Source organism: Mya arenaria, chromosome 11 (assembly GCF_026914265.1).
Source record: "Mya arenaria isolate MELC-2E11 chromosome 11, ASM2691426v1".
Taxonomy (NCBI): Eukaryota; Metazoa; Mollusca; class Bivalvia; order Myida; family Myidae; genus Mya; species Mya arenaria.
The window spans coordinates 66,775,290-66,788,565 of record NC_069132.1 but is presented as its reverse complement, the minus strand read 5'-3'; the positions used below and the strand labels follow the sequence as shown (position 1 = coordinate 66,788,565).

At 37.2% G+C, this 13,276-nt stretch overlaps 1 protein-coding gene across 1 annotated transcript in view; it reads left to right on the top strand.

Annotated features, from left to right (window-relative positions):
- The first annotated feature begins 1,609 nt into the window (after positions 1 to 1,609).
- Positions 1,610 to 13,276, top strand: part of LOC128208261 (neuroendocrine convertase 2-like) — a 28,659-nt gene continuing 16,992 nt past the window's right edge. The window contains 1 exon segment of the mRNA XM_052911758.1: positions 1,610 to 1,960. Coding sequence (XP_052767718.1) covers positions 1,769 to 1,960 — 192 coding nt within the window. The 5' untranslated portion in view covers positions 1,610 to 1,768.

The window sequence follows — 13,276 nt, the reverse complement described above, 5'->3', positions numbered from 1 at the left end:
TGTGCATCTTCTGCTAATTGCATTAGTGTCACAGTATGGGCCAATTTCCTGTATATTGGTTTATTGGCTTAGGGCCATTTAGGGTTCAATATTATAATGAAACCTCCAAAACTGCCTAGCAGGATACTCAGATTGGAGATCTGATAAGAGGAATCAAGGAAAGTAGATTAAGATCAATACACAGAGGTTGTGTACTATACACCGATTTTTTTTTGATTTTTTTTTTTTTTGGGGGGGGGGGGAGGGGGTCACTTGTAGAAGGCTTAAACTATGCCTTTAAAGTGACACTCTTATTCAAAACCAATACATACACATGTTTTACAAACATAAATTTTGAGTCATACACCTAGTAAAGAATTACTAAATAATGTATTCATGATAAATATTAATTACTGATTAAAAGATTGTGAATGGTGAATGCTAAAAGATTTACTGTGATCTACTATCGTATAATAAGGTAGAAATACCGTGTTTTCTGCGCCTTTCTTTCAAATTAAACCCGTTATCCTTATAAGAATCATTGTTTTCGACAATTATTAATCCTTTTTGGTAAATTAAAACAACTGTATTAATTGTGGTAAATCTTATTTGGGAGTAAGTGTGCATCTTTAAATTAAGTTACGACTACGGTTCCTTTATTAAAACGGCCCCATGTCCTCGGAATGATGCTATTCTAATGCACCAGTCAATTGTAACCACGCCCCCAAGGTCCGGGGAATAGCCGGGACTTTGACTTTCGGTCCAGCCAACCCCGGGTAAAATCCCCGCCCTGCGGGGGCGAACTGATGGTTAAACCCCGGCCAAATGCCCCCGCACCCCAGAGACTCTATATAAGGCCCAATCTCCGCTAAATTTGGCGCTATGACAAAACCACGGCGGTCACTCGGCCCTGCGGGGGCACCTGGAAAGTTAAAACACGGCCCTTTTCCCCGGCTATCCCCGGTATACCCCCGGACCTTGGGGGGGGGGGGGTTACAATTGACTGGTGCATAACGACAACACTTTATTTAGGAGGACATCTAACAGGTTTAGATTTAAGTATCTTAAAATATAATTGAATCAAATATCACCTTAAATTCACGATTTAATAAAATGCCAGGATGTTCATCAATTCACGATAATACGTCGACAGCCCAGCTCTTAGCTCAGCTTCCGTTTTTTTCCCAAACAGAACAGCTATTTTGAAAGGAAATTACTAAATGCAGTTATGTCTGACTTTGATTGACAAATTCCGATAATTTTCGTTTGTTTTATGATATTGCTCGCCATTTCCGCTTGTCAATTTTCATGGACGGCCGCCTCTTTGTTTTCAATTTAGCACCACGCACGATCATTTGACCCAAGAAGCCCAGAACAATTAAGCGAATATATAAACAGGAGCTCAGTGCGTCAGCATCTCGCAGGCTCTAGTTTATAATCGATTTTCCATTTTCCATCCCGATGCTTCCCAGTTCAATTGTCTCATCCAATATCGATATACTGCCGCCATTAGAAGCTGGAAGCTCTAGTGAGACCCAATGCGCATGCGCGCTCACAGACTTGACAAATTCCAAAGACGTCAATAGTCACGTGACAAATATTGTACAACATATCGATAGGGAATGATGTTGAAGCATAAGAGACACTAGAAAAGTGAAACTGGAACTGTTAACAGTAACTTTAACATATTTGGATGTAAATACAGTAAATACAAAATATCTAAAGAAACTGGATACTTAACTAACGTACCAAATCTTTTCTTTTCCCCTGTTTTCCGCCATTTAGTGAAATGGTGGATTTTACAAAATGGACAGCAAGAGAAAATTGTCTGCTGTTTAGTCTAGCATATTTAAGTATTTTAGGTTGGACGACATGTAGCCAGGAAGTATTAACAAATTCGTGGCTTGTGGAAATAAGTCAGGGAGGCGAAGAGGCGGCGAAAGATGTAGCAAAGAGAGCTGGATTCACGTATGTCTCACCGGTAAGTTCCTTCACATATGTACATATTTTAATAGCTTTCGGCTTTGGGCCGATCAACGTTCTAAGCGCCATCGTTGTTAAATTTCAATTTTTTACTGCTCTGAAATGTTAATGGTTATACTAGGTACATATAAATATATACGTGTTTAAAAGTAAACAACCATGTCGCAAATTTAGGCATATTATTTTAAATATATACATTATTATTATTATTATTATTATTATTATTATTATTATTATTATTATTGTCATCATTATAACAATAATTATTATTATTATTATTAATATTATTATTATTATTATTATTAGTAGTAGTAGTAGTAGTAGTAGTAGTAGTAGTAGTAGTAGTAGTAGTAGTAGTAGTAGTAGTATCATTGTTATTATTATTATAATTCTTCATTTTCTTCTTCTTCTTCTTCTTCTTCTTCTTCTTCTTCTTCTTTTTCTTCTTATTATTATAATTATTATTATAATAATTATTATCATTATTAGTAGTAGTAGTATTGCTTTTATTATTATTAATACTATTATTATAATTATTATTATTGTTATCTTTATTAGTATTATTATTATTACTTATAATAATAGTATGATTATTATTCATGACAATACAACTTCACGTCGATGTTTAAATATATAAGTTCAGTCTCCTTTATTAAATAATTCCAGATTTCTTATTCTTAATGGGGAATTCAGTTAACAGTAGTCATATCCAATCAAATTGGTAAAATATTATGACTTTCCTCATCTGTTGACAATGTCTTAAATATATGCTGTTTATGTCGAAATCGACAAGTGTCAGGTTTTTCTCAACCGTCTTCGAGATATCCGTTTGGCCCTGGAATACAATATACAAGATCAAGATCGAAATCATAATTTGTGTAAACAACATGAAACCGAAGGGTTTGCAATGTTTACATTCTATTTTATTTACTACTGTTTACAAAAACTCGTGTTCAAATTTATTCAGCGCAAGCCAACTGATTTATGGTCCCCTTTCCTGTGGCATGAATTTCATTTAATGAATAAAACAGCGAACTTACATGTAACAGTTTTCCGTTTGGCAAGACGACGGCAATAAAATCAGGATGATAAGTCATGAGGACAATACTAACATGTTGACAACAAGACAAAGGTTTCCACAAGTCACTGGCTTCTCCCAGAAGATCATTCAAAACTTTTCGGTCATTTTTTTATCGAAAACAGCCTCGGATGTATGCCAGTAGAAGAAGTTTATAAAATTGTGAATATTGTTATTAATTAAATGTAGTGTTTTAACGTGTATTTCTGTATCTAAGTTTAAATTGATCCTCAGTAAAGCGTATTATTGTAAACATTATTTAGATTCGCAAGAGTTTAATAATTAAGTTTAACTGCTAATTTGAAATAACTACGCGAACTACTTGCAGCGTAGTTAAAGTGTAAAGATTTATAACATTCTAAAGCCGTCCGTTGTTTTCGATAGAGGTGTTCCAATGCCTAAGGATAGGCATATCACGATGCTAGGAACTGATAATGTTATGTTTCATAACTTCACAGGTTTCGGTTTTTTGTTCAGAATTTTCTGTTAACAGTTCAAGCATTTACGTAAAGGTTTCCACAATACACTGGCCTCTCTTATTAAATGAGTATATCACGAGGATTGAAACTGACAATGTTATATCTGATAAGTGAACAGGTTTCTTTATGTGAGGTTATTGTTATTAATCTAAACCGCCTTGTCAAATGTTTAAAGCTGCTTTCTCACAGATTGACCGTTTTGACAACTTTTTTGTTTGGAATAAACCAATTTGTGCGTGAATGTCTGAACACAGGTAATAAAAAAACTTAAACTGACAAATAATCAGAGCACACTTTTCTTATTATCGTAAAAAAATGACGGTTTATGTCGAAACAATCATTATTCATTATTAGTAACGCTTTTAGCCATAAAACATTAGTTTTTCGAAGTTAAATATGAAAACATGTGATCTGATCTTTTGTTAGCAGTCATATATATATATATCAACTGTTTCTAGACAATAACTAAAAAACGCTTATTTAAAGACAAAGCCTAATTTGTTTTTTAAACGGTCAATGTATGAGAGTGAATCTTAAAACATTGACATAAAGGTGCTCAGAAGTTACTTCTCCCAAAAGATAAACAAATCACGGCACTAGACGTTGACAATGTAGTGTTTCATTAGTACAAAGATTTATTTCCTTTATGTGAGGTTTTGTCTGTTGTGTGTATTGCTTAGTATATAGGCTAGCCGTAATGTTTTTCTATTGCATGAACTATCGATGATTTTTATTACAGGCCATACAAATCTCATAACACAATGTGTTTTAATTCACACGAACTTATAATGTGTGTATACCACGAGATAAATACGTCATAAATGCTAACATCGGAAGGCAACCTTTTGCTTTGAATAAAGACTTAGAATGAAGATAACTTCTTTTCTTCACCATTTTAATTGAAACAAAGGGCAGTCTATGCCGCTTCAAGAGCCCCGCCTTCGTTTCATTACCAAAGTTTGATTAGGTGATTAGTTTCATCAAACACTTCGACAAAACTGTTTCCAAAACATTGTTTCGACAGTGCTCCTTCACGCGTTTTTTTTTGTGTGTGAAAAGGCTAGTAGAAGTGTTTTAGGAAACTGATCTCTCAATCAAACTCTGGTGAAAGACCGAATGCGGGGACCGTAGTGGCGTAGATCGCGCTATGTTTCATTTAAAAAGGTGAAGAAATAGTAAAATTATCTTTGTTTAATGTCTACATTCGAAGTAAAATGTTGCCTCCCGACGTAAGATTTATGACGATATTTATCACGTGGTATTCACACCCTGTTATACATACTTCGGTTCTGTTCAATCGAATACATATCGGAGTTCCTTTCACCGACGTAGTTCTAGTCTTTTATACATCGTTCACAATTTGCAAATTTTATTGATAGCAATCTTGTAGGCCGTCTCCTACGAAGCTTTCTGTCACACTTTTATTACCTGCATTAGCCCATAGAGTCTCGTGTTATCTGACAGTTTTTAGTGTTTTAATAATCACTGCCAAGGAAAATTGTCGAAAAGATAATCGATGCCCGTTGGAAATACGCGACTATAATAATAAATACCGTATTTCTATTCAATTATCTCGTTTAAACAGATTGTTTACAGTAATCTATGAATTATATATACCACACATAAATACACTTTGGATAAGAAAAAACATAATATATAAATATTGCATGGCTTCCAGTGTGACAGTACATATTGCCAACATGAGGAAAATACTGTTACCCGAGGCGAACCAGATTAACAACACATTTTAATAAGCGCTTACCACCTCAGACTTGTGAAACCAAAAAATGCCTATTTTTAGACACGCGTGCTATGTGACAGTAATAATGTCAACCGGTCAAAACGGTACTGTCAGTGTGACCGTAAGAAATTGCCCATGATGGGTATATGAGAAATTAACGTGGGCAGGTCACGTGAGGTATAATGATAAAAAAAAATTGACCGCTCGGGTATAGGGAATTTAACATAGAGGATATCATTGAGGTATAATAACAGTAATTATCACATACTTATAAAATCGGATAACTTCGACAATCTTCGTGACTGTACGATGTTTTCCGGCAGTTTCCGGATCAAACTTCGGAAAACGTCGGACTAAGTGAACACGAAGCAAAGCAAACGGAAGAACAAAAATTTTGCATGGTGTTGATAAAGTAATGGGAAATTGATTCTTGAACTCTACAAAAAAGTTATTTTAACTTCCACATGTATTTTACCTAAAATCCAGCATTGCAAATCTGGATCGTCGCCAATGCGCCAGGGTATATTGGTTTCCTTTCGCCTTATCAAACAACTGTCATTTGAGCATGGTCTCTTTTTGTAATAGGAATCACATATCGGGCGAGCATTGATTTATTATAAAACCTACGGAACCGATGCCTGCCCACATCAAAGTAAATATGGATCCAGATGATCAGCATTAATTAGTAATGACTTCAAATAGAGGGCGCGTATCGCTTTATCGTCTCATTTTTCACACACACCTCTGCTCGCATTGGAATATTGGCTACTGTTTACGCGAATATCAATTTCTAGTAACAAAAACAATACATTAATTGTGATAAACGCTCTAACCTGATCAATTTCACTGCCATAATGTCTTCATCATATCCTTGAATTTCAATACTTTATTTTTTATTCTATTTTCCCTCTTAATCGTCATAACAACTTGCACCTGCACTTCCTTCACCACCATCAACAACAACACCATCGCCACAACAAAATGCTAACACAAAGTTCACTATCAACATAATGAGAAGAAAATCGTTTATCGCCAATATTGTTATTGACATTATCATGTCTATGTCGTTGTAATCACATTAAACCACCTATCTCCAGCACAAATGACACATTTATCTTGATTAGTTTTGTATCTCAGTCGACATCATAGTTAACGACGCCAACCCCATCACGGCCATTGGAATTTATCGAAAGCAGTTTTCTCCAGCCTCATAATACTTAAGGGTGATTATTAGTGCAATTATTATAAAGTTTTTTTGTTTATAATGTAAAAAGTCTGATGCGTTCTAGTCCATGGACAAAAATTCTGAAACGAATATATTTGTTGTTTCCTTTTTTTCTGCTTAGATTTGAGTCTCTCTCGCTTACATTTGAACTACTCCTGCTTAGATTGTTGTCTCTCCTGCTTAGATGTGTGTTTCTCCTGCTTAGATGTGTGTCTCTCAAGCTTAGATTTGAGTCTCTCCTGCTTCGATTTGTGTCTATTCTACCTCGATATGAGTCTCCCCTGCTTAGATGTGTGTTTCTCCGGCTCTGATTTGAGAATCGCCTGCTTAGATTTGAGTATCTCCTGCTTAGATTTGAGTCTCTCCTGCTTAGATGTGTGTCTCTCCTGCTTAAATGTGTCTCTCTCCTGCTTAGATGTGTGTCTCTCCTGTTTAGATATGTCTCTCTCCTGCTTAGATGTGTCTCTCCTGCTTAAATGTGTATCTCTCCTGCTTAGATGTGTCTCTCCGGCTTAGATGTGTCTCTCTCCTGCGTAGATGTGTCTCTCCAGCTTAGATGTGTCTCTCCTGCTTTGATGTGTGTCTCTCCTGCTTAGATGTGTCTCTCTCCTGCTAAGATGTGTCTCTCTTGCTTAGATGTGTGTCTCTCCTGCTTAGATGTGTGTCTCTCCTGCTTTGATGTGTGTCTCTCCTGCTTAGATGTGTGTCTCTACTGCTTAGATGTGTGTCTCTCCTGCTTAGATGTGTGTCTCTCCTGCTTATATGTGTGTCTCTCCTGCTTAGATGTGTGTCTCCCTTGCTTAAATGTGTGTCTCTCCTGCTTAGATGTGTCTCTCTCCTGCGTAGATGTGTCTCTCCAGCTTAGATGTGTCTCTCCTGCTTAGATGTGTCTCTCTCCTGCTTAGATGTGTCTCTCTCCTGCTAAGATGTGCCTCTCTTGCTTAGATGTGTGTCTCTCCTGCTTAAATGTGTGTCTCTCCTGCTTTGATGTGTGTCTCTCCTGCTTAGATGTGTGTCTCTCCTGCTTAGATGTGTGTCTCTCCTGCTTAGATGTGTGTCTCTCCTGCTTATATGTGTGTCTCTCCTGCTTAGATGTGTGTCTCCCTTGCTTAGATGTGTGTTTTTCCTGCTTAGATGTGTGTTTTCCTACTTAGATTTGCCTAGTTAAACCTAGGAGAGCACTCTTATTTTAAAGAAAAAGCATGGTGGGACGCCTAAAGCGGAAAACAATCAATTTAAGTTATATACGATTAGCAAAGAAGTTGAAATATCTTTTATATAGTATTATGGATTTTGAAAATTTGTCTGTGATAATTTTATTTCCTTAAGATTTCCTTCAGATTATGTTGTTTAACTTAACTTTGTCCTTAATTTGTACTACTGGTCATTATTGCTGATAGTGTAAAAACAGAAACCAGATTGTATGAATTGTAAAATTATAAAAACCTTGTTTAGCATAAATAAGAAAAAAATCAAATCATATATTGGCGTTACGAATCAAAGGCGTCTGAATCATTGTTTGTCACTAAAATGTTGATTAAAATCATTTTGGGTAAATATAATGAGATAAACAACACATCTGAAGATATTTAGTGCCTTTTATATACAAGAAAGAAACAAGGTATGTAACTCAAACTTACCGGATTTCACGGTAGCGTCCAGTTGTATTCAAATTTCTTAATCGACATATAAACAATCGATTTTTAAATATGTGACATGAAAACAGGAGTCTATTCCCTTTAAAATGGTATGCAATATGTTTGTGTAACTATATTGTCTTTAGACAAACAAACACAATTCTATGTTCCATTCTCGCCTTTTTTGTAAACGGAAACTGTACAGCAAATTCCAATGTGCAATGTGTTACCCTTTTAAACAGCACTACACACAGAAGTATATAAGTGATCTTATGCTTCTGTGTATATATAATATAATTCCTTTTCGAAATATCCCAAAATGACTAACATCACAATTTAAGAAACAACCGTATTAGTCTTCAAACTAAATCCAATTTCCTACGAGGCGTCAATTTTCCTGTCAAGCGCTCAGATGATGACCTAGATTCTGACCCACCTCAAAAAAAGAGCACTTGACCTCAACCTCGGTGATTTGGCTCATGTTCGAGTCGGTACAAGGCTGTTTATATGTCAAGTCAGGCCCATCAACTTAGCGCTTGTCAGGAAAATGGCCGCCTCAAACGAAATGTTACGTTTTTAGCGGATTGATCAATAACAATTGAGATAGACAGAAAGAACAACAACACTATTGTGACTTCATTTATAATTTAAACTGCTGAAAGCGTTTGACAATTATTTCCTGTTTCTAACAACTGTATACTGTCCTCGGAATTTATATACTGTCCAGTGAATTTTCACGAGGGCAATCACCTCGGCCATTTTCCATTGCAAACAACCTCGAATGTATGCCGGAACCTCAGTAGAATTTTAAATGATAGTTTTAATTAATTGTAGTGTTTTCACATATGTTATGTATATCTTAGTTTAAATAAATTGCCAGTGAGTGTACTATTGCATAATTAATAATTTAATGTCGGTCAAAAGCTATTCATAGCTTATGTTAAACTGTTGATGATAGTACCCGACAATAAATAAATATTGACTTGACTTGACTTGAAAGATTTCAAGAGAAAAGTCACTTTACCGCAGCTTTGAAATTACTACGCGATCTACTTGCAACGTATTTGATTGTAAAGAATTATGAAATTTAAACAGTCCATATTCATTCGAGGTTATTTTCGATGAAAAGTTCGATCCGAATGAGGCGCCGGTGAGTTTAATAAAATTAAGCCTTATCTAAGCAAAGGAAATAAAAAACAACAACAAAAAAACAACAAACAAGAACAGGCCCCTTAATAATGTGTTTGTTCCGCTATGCAGAGCGATACTATTAAACTGCTGACACTCTTCAGCTGTTTTTGAAGTCTCTCTCTGCTACAGAATGCATAAGTATTATAAAGGAACCAAGAAACAACGTTTGATAATTTTCGTCTCGGACTCAAATATGCAAAATGGAATAAATAATTCGTTTAAACATAACATAGTTTAGTTAATATTTCCTGTGATCGAAGCGGTGTTTGCAATTGGTAAAGATGCTCAATTTGTGAATTGGAGCTATTTTATAGTTTTTTGTCGTAGTCTGGTGCAAACTATCTTGGTATATTACAAGGGTAGTATTTTCTGCAGAGATCTTTGAGCTCATTTTATATCAACTAAATACGCATACGTCTATCTCATGAACACATAAAAAGTCAACGAAACGATCACGTCTCCCACTATACTAAGTGAAAACAGGTATGTCGACCGGTGATAAATCAAAGCCATGTCCGGAAAGTAGCAAACTATTTGATGGCCCATAAATTCTGGTAACCGACGTTTGGCATTCCGCAGCCTAGACAGAACGGCTTTGATGGAAAGATGACTGTTGTTTCCATTAACATTTACAGGACAATTTATGCAACCACAGAAACTGAGTGGGCGGACAGAGTGGATCATTAATGTCCATTCACAGTGTAAAGTAAGATTTATAGACGCGCCAGATAAGGCCTTCGGTTACTGGAATCAAATGTCACTGACTGCAAAACAAACATATTGAGTTTTATTGTCGTCAACATCCGCTGCAATTTGTTACACAGCTGAGATAAAATAAACTTTTGTTGCGTCTAATATGTCACCGATTCGCAATTTGCACAGTTTCACTCCATGGTTTCAATTTAGTGCAGCTCTTAGTTCCTTAAGTGGGTTACTAAAATTATCTTTACGAATATAAAGCGTTTTTGATTACCCGTTTTGTGGCAGTATCATCAAACATTTAACGAATTTTTTTTATAATATACGCATTCTTAATCTGCAAGCGATTCATATCCCAAACAAAATGTGTGCGTTCTCTGCCCTTTTGGCGTCACATCATAACTAGTATCAATGCGCAATGCTAAAATAAACACAAAATAGTGTCTTTCAAATAATTTATAATAATAGGGTTATCATCGATTCGTGATTTTCAAATCAGCAGAAATTTACTCTAGAAACACAACATCCCGTATCAACACGCAATACTAATAACCCCTTTATTTCAAATGTGTTTGCAATGAAGTTTTGATCTATGTCGGAATCTATAAATGTAGTATGTCCAGCGTATAAATCACTTCACTTTTGATTCTTTCGGTTTCTTTAAAAGGCATCCTCTACAGTAAAGGGAGCCTCTTCATCTTTCATCATGGTTTGTTTAAAATGACACACAGAATGCAATAGCGTCAATATCACAATCACTACGGATTTAAGAAAGTTTGGAAATAACATAAATAGCGGAGCAGCTAAAACATGTCACTGAACTTCGCTAACACATCGGATGCTTAAGTTGAAAAACAATCGGAACCAGCTATAGCTACATGAGGTAGAATCTGCTGATTGGAACTAATTAAGTAACAACTTAAGGAAAACGATTTCTAAATGCCTCAGGAAATCAAGTTGCGTTCCTCCATGATTGCTGCTGTTCAGTCGTCTCCAATGCTCTTCACATTACAGATACCACAATAAAATGTTTTCCAATTAACGCCAACGCATTTACAGTAATTCCCAGAATTGTCCAAGAACCTGTGCCTGGATTATTAGATAAGAGATTTACGATTGAAAATATATTGATTCTGCTCTTGAAATCCTAGGCGCTCGATTGAATTTGAAAGAATAATTGAAAATGTGGAGCTGAATTAAACTCAACATATTGCTGGCTTCAACGAAATAATTTATAGATCTTTGCGGAGTGTGTAAAAAATGAAATTCAATAATGCATTTTTTCCATACCAATTCAATTTACGGACACATTCTTAAACGGTTTATAGGGAAACTAGTTTTTACTAATTTTACCAATAGCATTTTACGTCGTAGCTCTTTGCAAGACATACTTTATAGTTACAAAAGATCATTATTGTTTCCATTTAAAGAGACCATTAGGAAGTATCCCTGATCATGGTTGTACCAATAACCTCTCGGGCTAGATGCGGAAACCGATATCACTAGACCCCTGTCATCCCCTACCACTAGATCACTGTAACCCTCATATCACCAGCCCACTGCCATCACCTACGACTAGATTACTGTCACCCTTCTCCTAATAAACCACTATCATCACCTACCACTTCATAACTGTCACCCTCCTACCACCAGCCCACTGTCATCCCTTACCACTAGATCACTGTAACCCTCCTATCACCAGCCCACTGCCATCCCTACGACTAGATTACTGTCACCCTTCTCCTAATAAACCACTGTCATCCCCTACCACTAGATCACTGTCACCCTCCTACCACCAGCCCACTGTCATCCCCTACCACTAGATCACTGTAACCTTCCTACCACCAGCCCACTGTCATCCCCTACCACTAGATCACTGTCACCCTCCTACCACCAGCCCACTGTCATCCCCTACCACTAGATCACTGTCACCCTCCTACCACCAGCCCACTGTCATCCCCTACCACTAGATCACTGTTACCCTCCTACCACCAGCCCACTGTCATCCCTTACCACTAGATCACTGTAACCCTCCTATCACCAGCCCACTGCCATCCCTACGACTAGATTACTGTCACCCTTCTCCTAATAAACCACTATCATCACCTACCACTTTATTACTGTCACCCTCCTACCACCAGCCCACTGTCATCCCCTACCACTAGATCACTGTAACCCTCCTACCACCAGCCCACTGTCATCCCCTACCACTAGATCACTGTCACCCTCCTACCACCAGCCCACTGTCATCCCTTACCACTAGATCACTGTAACCCTCCTACCACCAGCCCACTGTCATCCCTTACCACTATATCGATGTAACCCACCTATCACCAGCCCACTGTCATTCCCTACCACTAGATCACTGTCAACCTCCTACCACCAGCCCACTGTCATCCCCTACCATTATATCACTGTAACCCTCCTTCCACCAGCCCACTGTCATCCCCTACCACTAGATCACTGTCACCCTCCTACCACCAGCCCACTGTCATCCCCTACCACTAGATCACTGTAACCCTCCTACCACCAGCCCACTGTCATCCCCTACCACTAGATCACTGTAACCCTCCTACCACCAGCCCACTGTCATCCCCTACCACTAGATCACTGTAACCCTCCTACCACCAGCCCACTGTCATCCCCTACCACTAGATCACTGTAACCCTCCTTCCACCAGCCCCCTGTCATCCCTTACCACTACTGTGAAATCATTAAAGTTCGTGGGCATGAAATTTCGTGGTCTGCATAATATCCACGCGCTGGCCCGTGATTTCCGTCTTCTACGTCACTCGGTTTATGACATTCGCTAATGTGGTACGACATGCCAATTAGTGCATATACCCATGTCACTTATCGATTTAATTGGGAATAAAGGTAATTAAAGAAGATGAACCCTGATCTTAAATACAGATAGGGGAAGCCATTGAATGCCAATTAAGAATTTTGCAAACTGTGAAACCACCGAAAAGGTGCGTATATTGTCACGTTCGGTGCTTAGTAACCTTCAATGTACTAGTAATCGATTAATTATTTCATTAAATAAAAAAATCTAGTATGGACACTCATCACACACATCTTGTAAACTTGGAGATTTTCATTAACAGCACACGTTTAACCACGTGCATATAACTGTCATTTGCTGCAAAAAACACTTTTAATTGATTTGGTTCATTATTTGTTAAAGGCAGTTATAATATATTAACAGAATAATGATCGTAAGTTATACAGTGAGACAGGTTTTAACACTGTATACTGCGACCT